The 18,197-nt window shown below is 42.0% G+C and overlaps 1 protein-coding gene across 2 annotated transcripts in view; it reads left to right on the top strand.

Annotated features, from left to right (window-relative positions):
• The window catches only part of BRCA1 (BRCA1 DNA repair associated), a 227,260-nt gene that overhangs the window by 97,789 nt on the left and 111,274 nt on the right, over positions 1–18,197 (top strand). For both annotated transcript variants that reach the window (XM_069751885.1, XM_069751886.1), the window contains exons 7-11: positions 1,183–1,285; positions 4,889–4,937; positions 10,507–10,652; positions 13,815–16,559; positions 17,158–17,243. In XM_069751885.1, the coding sequence (XP_069607986.1) occupies positions 1,183–1,285; positions 4,889–4,937; positions 10,507–10,652; positions 13,815–16,559; positions 17,158–17,243 (3,129 nt within the window). The remainder of the gene's footprint in view (positions 1–1,182; positions 1,286–4,888; positions 4,938–10,506; positions 10,653–13,814; positions 16,560–17,157; positions 17,244–18,197) is intronic.

Genomic DNA, 18,197 nt, shown 5'->3' with positions numbered 1-18,197 from the left:
TTCAGTGTCCGAACAGTAGCTGTTCGGTACGGACACCGAACTTTACCATGAGGGTTCGCCCTTCTCTGTTGATGACCTATCCGGCCTGTTCTCCAGACAGCAGTGCAGTGGGCCTTGGGCCTCGTAGTCTGTCTTGTTCAGCACTGCTGCGTAGTCTTCCCCCTCCTCCACTGGTAGAATACATTTATTGGTAAGGAATATGGGTTTTTAAGCATTATATCTGTTCAGATTACCGGGTGCTCTGTTCACATGCATCCACTCAGTACCAGAGCATGGCCACTACCCCTAAAATGCTCTTTTTAGTATTTTTGTTATACAGCCGTTCTGATATGGATTATTAATGTAAGAACGTCAGATGTAAGAGATCTATTTAATAAGGTATGCAATTTTCATTATGAACTCGGATGACTGATACATTAATGTGCACTATGGTATTGGTCAAACATTCTCAGTAGGTCATCAGTCCCCTTGTTGGAACCTTTGAGGAGACACACATTATTGTGACAATTTCATATGCTGCTGTTAATCAAGTGTGCTGGATCAATTATGTAAAATTCATTAAGAGGCACATGCAGGAATTCGAGTACTTCATATTCTTGTGATTGTCCAATGGCTCACCACAGTATATTCTCCCAGTGAGCCCATGTCTTTGGTTTTGTATCTCAATTTGAAAGGTTACATTTTGTTTGGCTCTCGGTTTGCTCCGTAGAGCATGAGACAGATTGTGCATATACTAGCTGCCTTTTCCCAGAGCTGGATTCACATCTACAAAGCTCAATACCGCTGTATAATTTTAGTCCATGCCTTTTCCACTTCCAACTGTATGCTAAGGAATGATAAGCAGGATTAATCCCCCTTTCTGTGTATTGAGGGTATAGGAGTCTGTATAGCTGTTGGCTTCCTCCCATCATCTGAGACAACTAGTAATTAGAGATAAATTATGCAATGGGGAGATTAGATGAAAAATGCCGTTTGAATACAACTTTCTGCCTCTCTTGTTCAGAAATGAGCTCATTAAATCTACTTTTTTTTTCCTTTTGCCCCCTAATTCTATACAAATTGTAGTTATACTATTCTGCATGTAATCCACATCATATTGAATTGCTAGCAATGGTTTTTGGCTTTAGTATTGTCCTCTTGTATTTGCACTTCCTGCTAGCAAGTGTCATTATATATTATCAGGAAGCCAGCACGGACGCACGGCTCGCTAGGGATGCAGACACTTGGGACTGTAAGCAGCTGAAGCGGCAGAAGAAAGAGACCAAACAACTAATATCAGACTTCGGTAAGATGCTGTGAGGTGAAGGATGACACACTGTTTTTAGTAGGTTTAATTGGGAGGCAGCATTCCTTTTATTTACCAGCTGTCTCAGTGGGGTTCAACAGTTTGTTTTTAAAAGTGTGAACACATTAACGTTAATAGCCGGTACAGAAATCGTGGTCTGGAAAGGAGCACTGACACAATTAATCCCTCTTAGGCTGGGGTCACATTGCGTTTTGGTCAGAGCGCTAACGGACAGCGTTGCACGGCGAAATTAACGCCATGCAACGCGTCCGTTAGCGCTCCCATTGCCCGCAATGTACCAGCGCATTGCTAGCGCGTGTCATTTTCGGCACGCGCTAGCGACGCGCCGGTCTTTTGTAGCGCGCCTCGGACGCTGCTTGCAGCGTCCGCGGCGCGCCCGAGGTCCGTTCCCCGCTCTCGCAGATCGGGGATCTGCGAGAGCGGGGACGTTAACGCGACCCCGAAACGCGACCCTTTAAAAACATTGCGTTAGCGCAATCCGCTAGCGCTAAACGGATTGCACTAACGCAATGTGACCCTAGCCTTACAGTGAGTGTCACATAAGCAACATTTACCACCTACCCACAGTATAGGTGATAAATGTGGATTGCTGGGGGTCTAACTGCTGAATCCATCACACAAGGAGAGGCAGTAAGCATGCCTGACCACCTCTTCTATATACTGTACCTTGAATGGCCCAATGGTCACACATGATCACTATCATTCCATTCATACTTTTGGCTGCTCAATTTTCATGAACGATCGTCACTGTTAAACCACAAGAAATGAAACATTTGTTATCAATTCTATAGATATAGAACCCGATTTCTCCAGCGATGCTCTAGGAGTGCTGAACGCTTATGGAGGAAAACTCGCACACCAGAAGACTTCATAAACTTCAAATTTATGTTAAAAACCTATAACTCTGCCCTTCACATCGCCAAACAGACCTACTTCACCACTCTGAGCTCCTCACTATCCAGCAACCCCAAGAAACTTTTTGACACCTTTCACTCCCTCCTCAGGCCAAACGCTCAAGCCCCTATCACAGACATTTGTGCTGATGACCTGGCTGCCCACTTTATAGAGAAAATAGATAATATCCGTCAGGAAATCCGCTACCAGACACCAAGTTCAGTGACTCCCATCCCTCCCTGCATCTCCCCTGGCTCACTATCCGCATTTGATCCCATCACAGAAGAAGTCTCCAGGCTTCTCTCTTCTTCTCGTCCGACTATATGCTCTACGGACTCCATTCCCTCTCATCTCCTCCAGTCTCTCTCTCCAGTCTCTCTCTCCAGTCATCACTACTCACCTAACTACAATCTTTAATCTCTCACTCTCGTCAGGCATTTTCCCGTCCTCCTTCAAACACTCTATCATTACTCCGTTACTAAAGAAACCCACCCTCGACCCATCCTGCACAAACCACTACAGACCGGTCTCCAATCTCCCCTTCATCTCTAAACGCTTGGAGCGCCTAGTCTACTCCCGCCTTACCCGTTACCTGTCCATTCACTCCCTCCTAGACCCTTCACAGTCCAGCTTCCGCCCCCTACACTCCACAGAAACTGCATTCATCAAAGTGCCTAACGACCTTCTGACAGCAAAATGTAACGGTGACCACTGTCTGCTCATTCTTCTCGATCTTTCTGCAGCTTTCGACACTGTTGACCACCCTCTCCTACTCTCTAGGCTCCAGTCACTAGGCATTAAGGACACTGCTCTCTCCTCGTTCTCCTCCTGTCTTTCTGACCGCTCCTTCAGTGTTCTGTTCTCTGGCTCCACTTCATCTCCTCTTCCTCTCACTGTCGGGGTACCCCAGGGCTCAGTCCTTGGCCCCCTTCCCTTCTCCCTCTACACGGCCCCAATTGGACAGACCATCAGCAGATTTGGCTTTCAGTACCATCTTTATGCCGACGACACAGAACTATATACGTCATCCCCTGGCCTTACTTCTGCTGTACTACAGAACACCACTGACTGTCTGTCCGCAGTCTCTGACATCATGTCCGCTCTCTATCTGAAACTCAACCTTTCCAAAACTGAACTTCTTCTGCTCCCACCATCTACTAACCTCCCAAAACCTGACGTTTCCCTCTCCATGGATGGCACCATAATAACACCCTCGCAGCAGGCGCGCTGTCTGGGTGTTATGTTTGACTCTGATCTCTCCTTCACATCCCATATACAATCTCTTGCCCGCTCGTGTCGCTCACACCTAAAGAACATCTCTAGAATCCGCCCTTTTCTCACTATAGAAACAACAAAAGCCCTCACTGTCGCCCTGATCCACTTCCCGCCTGGACTACTATAACGCTCTATTAATTGGCCTCCCCCTCACTCGACTTTCCCCTCTCCAGTCCATCCTTAATGCAGCAGCCAGGGTCGTCTATCTAGCTAATCGTTACTCAAACGCGTCCGCTCTTCGCCAGTCATTACACTGGCTGCCCATTCATTACATGATACAATTCAAAGTACTTGTTGTCACCCACAAAGCTCTTCACAGTGCGGCACCCCCTTACATCTCCTCCCTCATTTCTGTCCATCGGCCTAACCGACCTCTGCGCTCTGCAAATGACTTTCGACTAACCTCTGCACTGATCCGTACCTCCCACTCCCGACTCCAAGACTTCTCCCGTGCTGCGCCAATCCTCTGGAATGCTCTACCCCAAGAAATTAGGACCATCCACAATTTGCATAGTTTTAGGCGCTCCCTCAAAACACATTTGTTCAGAGTGGCCTATCATGTTCCCTCATCAGTTATTTTGTTTGTGTGTGTGTAGCCCATTCACTACTTCCATCTATTACTCCACTCCCTGAAGATGGCTGGACCATCATTGTAAATACGGTACATCATTGTAAATACACACCTGTGCTTTGTATTTCCCCACCTCATTGTAAATTGTAAGCTCTCATGAGCAGGGTCGTCTTGTGTTGCTTTAATTATTGTATTATTAACATTGTTACTTATGACTGTTGTGTTTGAAGCTGTTAAATTGTAAAGCGCTGCGGAATATGTTGGCGCTATATAAATAAAGATTATTATTATTATTATTTATAGATATATAATTTTAACGGATCAGCCCCTCTAAAGGCAATGTCTCAAGAATATCGCTGTACACTTCTGTGATTGGTGTAACCTTCCAGGTCTTAGTGGAATCTTCAAATTGCAATATAGAATGAAAATGACGTTCTCTTGTGAAGCACAAGCAAACGCTATGTAGAAGGGCTAAGATTTTCAGCAGGCCCCTGATAGCCATGTTAATTCGATACACAACCCACTATTAATTCCAGTCAGTAAGGGGTTAATAGACCAGAAAAAGTTGTGCACCACTTAGTGTAAAGCAATTTCACCATCAGTCAACTGATATAAAGGGTGGGTGGAATATGATAGATTACTTGAAATGTCTCGCTCAACATGGCACTCAAGACTTTATCATGAGTTAAAGTGTTAATACAGTCCAAAAAGTTGTGGCGTGGGTTCGGCTAGAGGCACTTTATATTCATAAGTCATATGTTTGCATTTCAATCCCACAACATAATTAATGTGTAGTTGGTTTTAGCCAGAATCTTAATTGCTGCTTTAATTGTTTGTTTTAGTGTCTGACTCCTCTGAAGATGATTTATTCAAGAAAGCCGGCAGCTTGGGGTAAGCAGAGGCAATAACGTGTGAATACTAAAATTGAAGAAGTGCTTTAATAACGCTGCTGCTCTTCAGTATCTGCAGATCCTTCACTTGTGAGATGATTGTTGTTATGACCAGAAGATCGGGCAGCTCTTGGACTTGTCACTTTTCTCGCTGGCCTTAGGCCATTTATTGCGTCCACTTATCTTGCCGCATTCGGAGTGGACGCCCTCTAAGTCTCTTCTCACACGGTAAAACTTTCACCGGTTTTACTGCCGTGTGCCGTTCTGCCTCGATGCTTTGGGGGATTGTGTTTCCCTCTACTGTTATGAACTCATAAACTTGGTTTTAGTATGCTAAGGTCCTTCAGGAGTCATGAGTTTTTATCATGGGCTTTAAATCACCTCCATAGTCCCGGGACTGCGTTTTTATACCGCCGCCGAAACCAGGCAAAAGAGGTTCCAAGTGCTCTGTGTCACCGGCCATTAGTCTTTTACTGAGAGATGGCATCTTTTCTGATCGTAGAGATATAAACAGGGAATGGAAAGTTTGCATTGCCCTCACATTTCTTTATATACTATTCCATAAATCATTAACCATTTATCCCAGCTAGACAATTAATTGACATGCCAGTCAATGCAAAAGTCTCGTGAGAAGGCATAGCACCCTGCTTCTATGGTTTTCTCTGCAATACCCAGAAATCAGAACTATTTTCTGTGGCGATTGTAGAGTTTTATTACATTGCTGTGCCTTCCCGCCCGCCCACACGTACGGACAGGTAGATCCGAGATATTATTGATGACTGCAGCTTCAAGTGAGGAAATGAATGTCTGCTGCAGGACGTCAGATAAAAGCTATTTACCATTGTATGTCTGAGAACGGAATTACAGCGCATGAATCCCCGTGGCGTCATGGAAAATAGCCATGAAGCTGGCATCAAGCATGCCGTTTTGGGTGCTGTTTTTTTTTTTTTTTTTTTAAAAGCCAAATCTAGTAGTAGACTGAAAAAGATAGAAAGTGTTCTTCTTTTTCCTTCTGAATCCTCTTCTGGCTTTGGCTCATAAATAACGACAGTTTTGTCCATATCGGAAAAAGACCAATACTGCCATGATGGAGACCATCCTGTGTCCACAGTGACTCCATCTGCTCCGTTCAAGTGAATGGCGCCATAGGATTCCTGTAGGAATAGCTTTATTTTCAGTGATTCGGACACACCGTGCTCAGTGCAAAGCACTGTATAAGTGTGAACTTAGCCTTATAAACTGCACAGAAAGGTAGCATTTACCTAAAGATGCCTTAGATCTGTGCCTGTAGCTGCATCCATGAGACAGGCGAAGGAACCTTTAACTATGAGTGCACTGGATATTGTGTATTAAAGGGAACTTGTCAGCTGATGAAATTAGGCTCTCGCATGGACTTTTTTCTCTCTCCTTTAAACGTGTATGTAATGTAGTGTCAGTGTGATAATATCCTCGCCCTTTCTCAGTTATCGCTGTTTCGCTCCTCAGTGACGTCGCCCCTCTTCCGACTCCTCAGCTCACTTTATGCTCTATGCATATTACTATATAATAGTCTGTAGTGCCTCATTCTGAAGCTCCATAGACATTGTATAATCTACCTCTGGATCTTACAAAGCACAGCGTGATCTGAAGAGCCGTGAAGTCTGGAACAGTGCTGGATACCTGAGAAGACCACAATAGGGCGAGTACTTTAGCACACACACTACAGTACATACACATGTATACAAGGTTACCCTCTTAGTGACCAGGCCATTTTTTTACAGTTCTGACCACTGTCACTTTGTGATAATAACTCTGGAACGCTTCAACGTATTCCATTGTTTCTGAAACCGTTTTTTTATCGTGACATATTGTACTTCATGATATTGGTAAAATTTTGTCTATGAATTTCGTTTATTTATGAAAAAAAAAAAAAACGGAAATTTGGCCAAAATTTAGCTATTTTCTACATTTTGTATTTTTGTGTCCTTAAATTAGTTATGTAACACAAATTAGTTCACAAATAACATTTCCCACATGTTTACTTTACATCAGCACAATCCTGGAAACAATGTTTTTGTTAGGAAGTTATAAGGATTAAAAGTTGACCAATGATTTTTCAATTTTCCAACAAAATTTACAAAACCGTTTTCTTAGGGACCACATCACATTTGAGGTGACTTTGCGGGGTCAATATGACAGAAAGTAATGAAAAGTGACATCATTATAAAATCTGCTAAAAACCACATTCAAGAAGTTTATGAACCCTTCAGTTGCTTCGTGAGAACTGAAGTAATGTGGATTTAACTTCTATCATGGCTCGTTAAATGGTCGACATTGACCTGTAGGATTTCTACCTTCCAATAGGTGGCACTAGAGTTCTAGTTCTCTTCCTCTGTGAAGAGACCATTTGCATAATTAACTTTTATCATAAAAATATTTAGGTTAAACCCAAACATTTTGATTTTCACAAGGGTAACAGGAGAAAATGGACCATAAAATTTGTTGTGCAATTGCTCCTGAGTACGCCAATACCCCAAATCTTCTGCAATAATTAGCAGACGCCATGCCGTGTTTGGGAGACCCCTGATGTGTCTAAACAGTGTAAATCCCCAACAAGTGACCCCATTTTGGATACTACACCCCTCAAGGATCTTATCAAGGGGCATAGTGAGCATTTTTAACCCACAGGTACGACACAGAATTTGATAACATTACGTCGTCCTTTTGAATATATCATCATTAATGTTGAGCACAAGTTCTCGCTATTCCAGTTTGCATCGAGTGCTTGGGCATGCATCAAATATTGAGGGTGGTCGAGTGACGTGCTCGAGTCCCTGCCCTGCATGTTTCATGGTTGTTTGACACCCCCAAAAAATCATGCAGGGATCCATCATACTCCATGCATACGCGACCACCCAATGCAAACTCAAGTAGCGAGCACTTGCGCTGAAAACTGGCGGTCACCTTGTTGTGTTTGTTTTTTTGTTTTTTTTTGGAAAAAAAAAAAAAAATAAATCTAACTCCAGCCACATGTTCTAGCCATGAGCCCAACTCCAACCCTATCTGTAAAGAATGGAAAATATTACAATTTGTTTATTTTATAATTTTTTTTTCTAACGAAGGAGGTGACAAGAGGGGATTTGATGTTTTTTTTTTTTTTTTTGTTTTTTACATTTTGATCACTATGGTAGACCCTATCACAGTGATCAAAAAGAACCAATAAGAAAAATTCCCTATTGTTGCCAGTACTGGCCACAGATCTCGACGGATGCACTGATCATGCATTTTTTTCCAGAAATATGACACAGAGGGCTGGGGGACCCCATTTCTCTCTACTCCGATGTGTTAGATAATATCAGAGGAGAAAGAAATTAATTTTAAATCTGACTTTTTTTTTGTGATCGCCGTTATTCGGTGAATAACGGCATTCATGTGACAGGGAACCGTAATAACCTACCCTCATTATGTTCTCCAGGATCTCAGCTACCCCTGGTATATGTATTCTCCCGTTTTACTATGAAGCCCCCCAAAATTCCTAGTGCAAGCAATTACTTTCATAGGTCACGTGCTTAGTGAAAGGTAGTCCACCTGTGTGCAATCTAAGTGTTGCATGGTCTGCCGGTATATACACACCTTTCCTGAAAGACCACAGAGGCTGCAACACCATTAAGCAAGAGGTACCACTAATTTAACAACACCATGAAGACAAAGGAGATGTGCAAACAAGTCAGGGACAAAGTTGCTAAGACGTACAAGTCAAGGTTGGGTTATTAAAAAAAAAAAAATATCCAAATCACTAATGATCCCCAGGAGCACCATCAAATGGAAAGAACATGACAACTAACAAACCTTCCAAGAGAGGGCACCCCACCAAAACTGGGTAAGGAGGGCATTAATCAGAGAGGCCACACAGAGACAAAAAGTAACCCTGAAGGAGCTGAAGAGTTCCTAAGCAGTGACCGGAGTATCTGTCCATATGACCACAATAAGCTGTACACTCCATAGAGGTGGCCTTTATGGCAGTGTGCAGAAAAAGCCTTTACTTGCATAACCCCCCCTCCACACACACACACACCACACACACACACACACACACACACACACACACACACACACACACACACACACACACGAAAAAATAAAATAAACCGTAGGGCTTGTTTTCGGTTTGCCAAAAGACATTTGGGAGACATCTGTGATCAGATGAGACCAAAATTGAACTTTTTGGCCACCAAAGTAAATGTTGTCTGGTGCCAAACAGACACAGCTGATCACCTCAAGAACATCATCACCACAGTGACACATGGTGGTGGCAGTATCATGCTGTGAGGATGTTTGACGACAGCAGTAACTGGGGAAAATGGTTCAAGTCAAGGGGGGAAGGTGGAATATGCAAAATGCTGGGATATTCTTGAGCAAAATCGGTTTGTCAGTGACTTTAGACTGTGATGGCATTTCACCTTCCAACAAGACAATGACCCAAAGTATACTGCTAAAGCAACACTTAAGTGGTTTATGGGGAAGCGTGGAAATGTTTTGGAGTGGCCTAGTTAAAGCCCAGACCTTTAATCCAATTGAGAATCTATGGTCATACTTGAAGATTGCTATTCACCAGATGAAACCATCTAACTTGAAGGAGCCGTAAGTTTTGCCTTGAGGAATGGGAAAAAATGCTATTGGCAAAATGTGGAAAGCTCACAGAGACTTATCCAGAGCGACTTGCAGCTGTAACTGCCTCAAAATGAGGCTCTACAGAGTACTGACTTTAGAGGGTCAATAGTTATGCACACTGAAGTTTTCGGATATTTTGTCCCTATTTCTTGTTTGTTTCATAATAAGAAGAAAACCAATTGTTCACAGTTGTATGCATGTGCGTTACATGAACTGATGCAAACCCTAAAAAAAAAAGTGAAATTCCATGTTGTGAGGTAGCAAAAAATGAAAAAATGCAGGCCAGCAATCAAAATGCTTGCTTAGTGCTATTGTTACCAGTGTAGTGAGTGATAATTGTAACTGCTCCCAGCACAAGTCCTATGATTGAAAGCCAGGCTGTTCCTTGGAGTAAATTAGTTTATCCTGGTAGGCACACTTTCAGTATGGAAGCTGGCAGCATTGAAATGCTGTTTACTTGTAGATTAAACACTTTATCTACAGGCAAATAAAGTTTTCTGAGGTCACTGGTTTCCTTTTAAAGGGAATTTGTCACCAGGTTTTTGCTACCTAAACTGAGAGCAGTGTGATGTATGGGCAAGAAACCCAATTCCAGCAAAGTGAGTGTGGTGGAGATGTGCATGGGCACTGAAGCTGCCAGGATCTGATGATCTGGCTAGCCAAGGCGCTGCATTCACATTGCAAGCTCTATGGCAAAGAGCTTGTAAGCACTGCACTACTTACCTAGGAGACTGGACACTGCTGATGGCCAACAGGTACTAGACGATACAATTAAAAATTCCCATATTCTGACAATGTAGAGGATTGTTATTAACACATAAGCACTTTTTAATGAGCCTTTGGTGTTTTTCCCTTTTTAAGAACGTGGGGCATCCTTTTTTTTATTTTATAGATATTAATATTTCCTCTTTTATTGATAGAAGTGATGCTGATCAACCGTCCATGTTAAGTGAGCCCAGTTTATCTTTCGAACTTGAAAACAAAGACGACAACTTGGCGGCCAATGAAGCAAATGATCAGGTTTCTTCTAAACTGGAGACAGAAGATGTGGCAGCCTCTGATCTAGGTATGTTGTGATTCAATTTGGGTGAAGTTTCTGTTATGTAGCTTTAGTACTTGGCATTCTTGAGGATCAGTACCTTATAATATGGTGTGGGCATATGATGATGTGAATATCTCCAGTGGGATTCTACAGTTATGTAACTCCGAACAAAGCTCGAGGCCTTGGAATGATTCCTGCTGGGCAGTCAACAAATTTAAGCCAGATTATTTAATTGGCAAGTGCTATAGCATTATTTACCATGCCTTAAGGTACCGTCACACATAGCGACGCTGCAGCGATACCGACAACGATCCGGATCGCTGCAGCGTCGCTGTTTGGTCGCTGGAGAGCTGTCACACAGACAGCTCTCCAGCGACCAACGATCCCGAGGTCCCCGGGTAACCAGGGTAAACATCGGGTAACTAAGCGCAGGGCCGCGCTTAGTAACCCGATGTTTACCCTGGTTACCATCCTAAAAAGTAAAAAAACAAACGCTACATACTTACCTTCCGCTGTCTGTCCTCGGCGCTCTGCTTCTCTGGTCTGGCTGTGAGCGCCGGGCAGCCAGAAAGCAGAGCGGTGACGTCACCGCTCTGCTTTCCGGCTGACCGACGCTCACAGCCAGAGCAGGAGGAGTGCAGAGCACAGCGCTGGAGGACAGAGAGCGGTAGGTAAGTATGTAGTTTGTTTTTTTACTTTTAGGATGGTAACCAGGGTAAACATCGGGTTACTAAGCGCGGCCCTGCGCTTAGTTACCCGATGTTTACCCTGGTTACCAGCAAAGACATCGCTGAATCGGTGTCACACACGCCGATTCAGCGATGTCTACGGGGAGTCCAGCGACGAAATAAAGTTCTGGACTTTCTTCCCCGACCAGCGATCTCCCAGCAGGGGCCTGATCGCTGCTGCCTGTCACACTGGACGATATCGCTAGCGAGGACGCTGCAACGTCACGGATCGCTAGCGATATCGTCTAGTGTGACAGTACCTTTACCCTAAGCTTCTTTGGAGTAGAGATGGAGAAAAAGTAGTTTGTTTGTATTGAAAATGAGGAAAAATTCAGGAGTCCATTTACATTAATCCCATTGGTGGTCACTGACCTATGGGCTGATGTGACAAGAAAGTGAATTCGGCTATGTTCACAACATATTGACTGTAATCATGCAGACCGAGTCACTATGTGCTCTATTGGACATCATTTTGAGGTGGGCTCCAAGATGTGGCCGAATAGTGTTTGGAACAGAATTGTCTGCTTTGTTGACTTGACCTCTCTGGAAGCTGCAGAATCGCCAGCAGGAGCGGTCTTTGACTGCTCTGAGCTGCCTGATATCGACGCCGAGCACAACACACAGGTAGTCAGAAACTACCAGCCTATAAATTCTTAAACCAATAAAAAAATTAAATAGTCCTGGATAACCCCTTTATGGCTAAGGTCTCACGATGGCCAACAGAGACACAGTTGAGCCTAAATCATGAAAGTATTACCTGCTTTCAAACTGATCACTAGGAAGCTGAAATTAATTTTTAATGCGAGAACTGCATGACTATGCACAGTTAATTTGTAAGCCGCTGCGACTTTCTTGATGGTGTGGGATTTGTGGCGCATTATGGCTGTATGGTGTGTAGTAAGCAATTGATAATGGGGTCTCAACACAGAAAATGACATTACTTTGCATTACCAACATGTGCAGCTATTAGAAGGATGTGCAGCATCAGAAGAGTCTGTGTCCTCATATAGTTAATTGTATGATGCACAGGGCTGTGGAGTCGTAGAGTAGGAGCCCATTTTGGTGGCGTTGGTGTCATGGAAATTGAGGAGTCGGAGGTTTGGCTTACTGACTCTACAGCCCTGATGATGCAGCAACTTTTATTCTGCCGTACCAGTTTTCGTAGCATCATATGGTTGCATCAGTTTCTCCTGCGACCAACTGCTCAATTCAGCTGGAGGTGCAGTTAAATGCAAGGAGCCTGCGTCACTTTAAATGAAGAGGAAGTGGCACCAATAAGTCATTTCCCCATGAGCCGCCCATTGAGGTTTTGAGACATGAAATTATGCCGTTCTAAGAGCTCAGATGAAATTGTACTTTGCGGTGAACTCTGTTTCCCATTTTTTAAACCGCCTGCATTATGTCTAAAGCGATGTCAACTCCATAATTATGTTTTCATACATAATGAAACATCACAATATTAGAAACATTCTTAACAAGGATGTCAGTTTTATCGGGGATTCCAGCAAAAATTAAATATCACTTGCTCTTTCCCCTGCTGATTTATTGTGTCTCCAAACGCCTGATCGGGATTAAAGCGCTATAAGATATGATTGCCTGTACATAATTCAGTCTGCCGTCTCATGGATTAACTAAAGCTAACTTTGAATACAGCGTTGCGATTGATATATTATATTTTTTTTTTTACATGATGCATTTTTTCACAGTTTTCTAATTAAAGAACGGGTTGAATTATGACCCATTTAAAGTTGCTCTTATGAGACTAATGCAGCAAAATAGTGTAAAAAAAATTCTTTTTTTTTTCTTGTAATGAAATGTTTGAAATTTCTCTTCTGAGTATGATAAATGTGACTGTTCTAATAAACGTTAGAATATATATTGCCTCTGTGACATTATTTCTATAAGTTGCGAGATTTATTAATACTAGTGTTTGGTAGATTAGAGCCCTACTGGTGACTCTACCTTGGGGTCTATTCACACTGCAGTGTATGTTCAGTCAATGCTCATGGCGCAATACGTCCAAAGATTCCTGTGATTCCATGAGTTGGTAGGTTGTGAGTGGTTGTCATATCAGTATTTTGCCCCTGTGTTGCCGCCATCTGTACTACATGGGCTGGCTGCATCCTGATTGTGCATTTGTTCTTAGACCTGGCCAGGTAAGCACTGATGCCCCTTTTCTGCTGTACTAATTATGTGTTGTTTTCCACCTCGTTTCTACTCTTAAAAAATAAATAAATAAAATTAAGAAAAAGATTGAGTGGGGAATCGAGCATTTTCACCAGAGATCAGGTGTGAATACATATTTTTTTGGCCATTATTTACTACAAACCATTGATTCCAGGCTAGAGTTTATAGCATTTGCTCTCTTTGTAGTGTTTGCATCTTCAGTATGGTAGAGCATCAATTTCTTCATAATTTACATTACTAATATTTTTTTTTATTTGTTTTGTTTTTATAGCTGAATATGGATTTTCCGAAAGAGACTTTGAGAGCCTTAGAAGCAATTTATTGTCCACAGATTGTTTGAGAGCATTGAAAGAAACGCACAGTACAAATTCTGCAGTATTCAAAGGCCACTTAATAACTGATACAGATGTATGTGAAAGCAAGGCTGAACAAAATGGACATATTAACCTTGAGAATGTCATGAACCTCTCAGAGCGCAATGCCAATAAGCAACTAGAAAGGCAACAGTACAGTGAAAGTCAGACATTGAAAATTGCTCTTGATTGTTCATATGATAGAGATGACTCTACTCCTGAAAACATGGCTAGCACTCAGAGTTGTGAAAGGGATGCATCGTACACAGTATCAAGGCAACGGCTAAAGAAAAGCATTAAGAAAGTAAATGAATGGCTTCTGAAGACAGATGAGTTTTTGAATAATTCTCCAAAGGATGAAGAAATGCTACCTGATATTTCTTTTGTAGAAGATGAACCTGCCTCTGATAATGACTCCAGTGTGTCTGATGAGACAAAAGTTATGACTGTGTCTCATCTTCATGTCGTATTAAATGCTGTCGAAAAGAGTATTGTTAGTGTTGAGGATAAGGTATTTGGAAGAATATACAAAAGAGAAAAAAAGCCAAACCAAATGGGTAATATGACTTGTGTTGCTGATGTTCATGTAGATGGTGTTGTGGAGCCATTAAAAGTAAATGAGGTTCTCAAACAACCTAGGTTAAAGCCAAAAAGAAGTTCTGGCCTCCAGCCTGAACACTTCATTAAGAAGGTTGAACAAAATGCAGATAGAATTTCCAATTGTCCCGTGGTGGTGGACGATTTTGGTTTAGATGTGGATCGCAATCAACTAAAAGTACCAAGTATTTCCAATTGTCCTGTGGTGGTGGACGATTTTGGTTTAGATGTGGATAGCAATCAGCTAAAAGCACCCATTGCCTCATTTTTGGATCTTGATAAAATAGATGAGGTAGGTCAAGATTTAGAAACCATTTCTGATGCGCAGTCAAGCAAACCAATGAAGAAGAAGAAGAAGAAGACTTTGAAAAGGAAGAAAGAGAAGACCCAATGTACAAGGATGGCGCAATTTCCCCATTTGATAAAAGGAGTTGAAGTAGACTCCGGTAAACAACAAAGTCCTCACTATGCATCTGAAGTAAAGATTGACAGCTATGCAAGCAGCACTGAGCCAGGGCATGAAGTTGACCAGAAAAATGTCAGGCGGAGCAAAAGACTTAATTTATTGAAAGAAAATGATTTCCTAAATCAGATGGTCACAGAAGCTATCAGTAAGGACATTAGGAGTGGAGGGCAAAAAATTGAAGATCCCGCAAATAACATTCCTAACTTGATCAACTCAAAAGAACCATGTGCAGTTTTAGAAAACCACGGACCTGAAATTAATATTGAGTCACCAATTGCAGTAAAAAATGTGACATTGGAAGGAAATGAATGTTCACACATGGATTGCAATTCTGAACATGTGTCAGATATGTTCCACAGATCTTCTCCAATATCCGTGCCGAATGCTGAAGAAATAGAAGACTCTGACCTTGACACAGAGCTCCTCTTAAAGACTTTTAAAAGTGCTAAGAGGATGTCCTTTAAACTAGATCCAATTGATGAAACTGCTTCTAATAGAAATTGTGACGTAATGGACATCTCTGATATTGGCAGCAAAGATCAAATTGAGTACACCAATAACCAAATAGTACCTACAACTAAAACAATAGCACCCAATGACCACTCGAATGATGGTAAAGATGTCGAACTGCTACAAAAATGTAACCCTGGTAAACGTTTTGCTATGCAAAAATGTAAGCGAACTCCATTGCATTCTGAAACTGAATCATTGTCGCTGTTCCCAGTAGTTACTCATCAAAATCCTGCTGCAGCCATGCGAGGGGACCCTAGAAGTGGGATCAGTCAAGGAGAAAATGAACAAGTAAGGAATGATTGTTGTCAGAAGGGCAGTTTTGATGAAGTGCAAGTAAATGAATTGACTTCTTCTAATGGTTCCCAAGGGTCAATGGCAGGGAAACTACGAAGACGATTAGCATCTCATGATGGCAGTCCTGACAAAAGTCCTGACGATTACTCCGATACACCTGATGGATTGTTGGACAGTATTGAGATAACTCGAGAAGATACAAGTTGCTGTGCTGTTGCTGAAAAGTCATTTGTTTTTGGTGATGGCAAGAAGTCCCAATTGGTTGACGGTTCTGTATCTCCTGTCATACAGTCACAAGTTGTAAGAAGGCGGAAGCGTAGAGTGCAAAAGTTGGAATCTTCTGAAGAGGAGTCCAGTGGTGATGAGGAGTTGCCATGTTTTAACGCGTTATTTGGCAATTCATCAACTAATGCTGACCCGAAAAATGTATCTGCCAGTTCTTCACCCAGACAACAAGGTGGTGGTGTCTTGGCAATGTTTAGTAGCTGCAGCACTAGTGGCAAAACTCAGACTAGCTTCAACCTTCCTTGTGAAGCCTTAGTATGTAGTCAGGAGTCTCAGTATTCGGTCAACCTGTTCTCTTCTCAATCAAACACATCTGACCAATCGACAAATGTAGCCATTGATCGTAAAGGTACAAGGACACAGGATAGGATTCATGGACGTAGTCTGAAAAGAGCTAGAAAGGAACAGTACCATAGTGAAGACGAAAAGGCAAATGTAGAAAATGAGGAAGAAGAAATGAACAATTTGGAGACTCATTATGATGACCCATGCCAAGAACAGAACTTGGGTAAATCTTTTTTGTTTGCATACTTAAACCTCCACTTTTGTGATTAGAATTCATTCAAGCTTATTCTCTGGGAATTTACTATTACTAAATCAGCATTTTGCTTTTTTTTTATTTTTAATGAAGTTAGGCATATTTCATTAACCCCTTGTCACTCAAGTTCTGATATTTCCCAAGTTCCCTGCTGGTCTCTACTTCCCATTACTTTTCTACAAACAGGAAATAACTGCTTAGCCTATCAGAAGGAGTTTTTACTTACCGTAACTCAATCAGTGACTGGCTGTAGCTGATCACATGTCTTTTTTTTTTTTTTTTGGAATGTCATCACTGCAGCAGGAAAAGAGGGTATGGCAGTGTTATAGTGGGGGATCCCTTTTGTTTTTTACTACAACATGCCCAGTTTTTCTTTTCACTGATATCATCTGTTGAGTCAATAGGCTCTCATGCACATTAGGTGGTTGTTTGGTCAAATGTTTGTGGCCTGATTTACAAGATGTCAGGGTGCAAACCTTCCTGTCCATTGTTACCAGGCTATATGTAGGCATTATGTAATATTTTTCATGCTTTTGAACCAGCAGCTGGTATATACTTGTCCCCTCAGGTGAAGTCTCTGGATGTGAGAGTGAGGCCAGTCACACGGGGGATTCCTCAGGACTATCTTCTCAGTGCGAAGTCCTTAATACACAGGTAAGTTGCTGTCTGTTCATGTAAAAGCAGTTATTCACATGGACCAGATGTGCACCATTGAAGCTCTAAAAAACTATAGGGAGAAAAATACTTTATCTAAAAAACTAATTAAAGCTGCCAAAAAGGAAACAGAGAAGCACATTGCTAAGGAGAGTAAAACTAATCCCAAACTGTTCTTCAACTATATCAATAGTAAAAGAATAAAAACTGAAAATGTAGGCCCCTTAAAAAATAGTGAGGAAAGAATGGTTGTAGATGACGAGGAAAAAGCTAACATATTAAACACCTTCTTCTCCACGGTATTCACGGTGGAAAATGAAATGCTAGGTGAAATCCCAAGAGACAATGAAAACCCTATATTAAGGGTCACCAATCTAACCCAAGAAGAGGTGCGAAACCGGCTAAATAAGATTAAAATAGATAAATCTCCGGGTCCGGATGGCATACACCCACGAGTACTAAGAGAACTAAGTAATGTAATAGATAAACCATTATTTCTTATTTTTAGTGACTCTATAGCGACAGGGTCTGTTCCGCAGGACTGGCGCATAGCAAATGTGGTGCCAATATTCAAAAAGGGCTCTAAAAGTGAACCTGGAAATTATAGGCCAGTAAGTCTAACCTCTATTGTTGGTAAAATATTTGAAGGGTTTCTGAGGGATGTTATTCTGGATTATCTCAATGAGAATAACTGTTTAACTCCATATCAGCATGGGTTTATGAGAAATCGCTCCTGTCAAACCAATCTAATCAGTTTTTATGAAGAGGTAAGCTATAGACTGGACCACGGTGAGTCATTGGACGTGGTATATCTCGATTTTTCCAAAGCGTTTGATACCGTGCCGCACAAGAGGTTGGTACACAAAATGAGAATGCTTGGTCTGGGGGAAAATGTGTGTAAATGGGTTAGTAACTGGCTTAGTGATAGAAAGCAGAGGGTGGTTATAAATGGTA

Source organism: Ranitomeya imitator, chromosome 2 (assembly GCF_032444005.1).
Source record: "Ranitomeya imitator isolate aRanImi1 chromosome 2, aRanImi1.pri, whole genome shotgun sequence".
Lineage (NCBI taxonomy): Eukaryota > Metazoa > Chordata > Amphibia > Anura > Dendrobatidae > Ranitomeya > Ranitomeya imitator.
The sequence above is the reverse complement of the archived record's forward strand: the minus strand, read 5'-3'. Positions and strand labels throughout refer to the sequence as shown.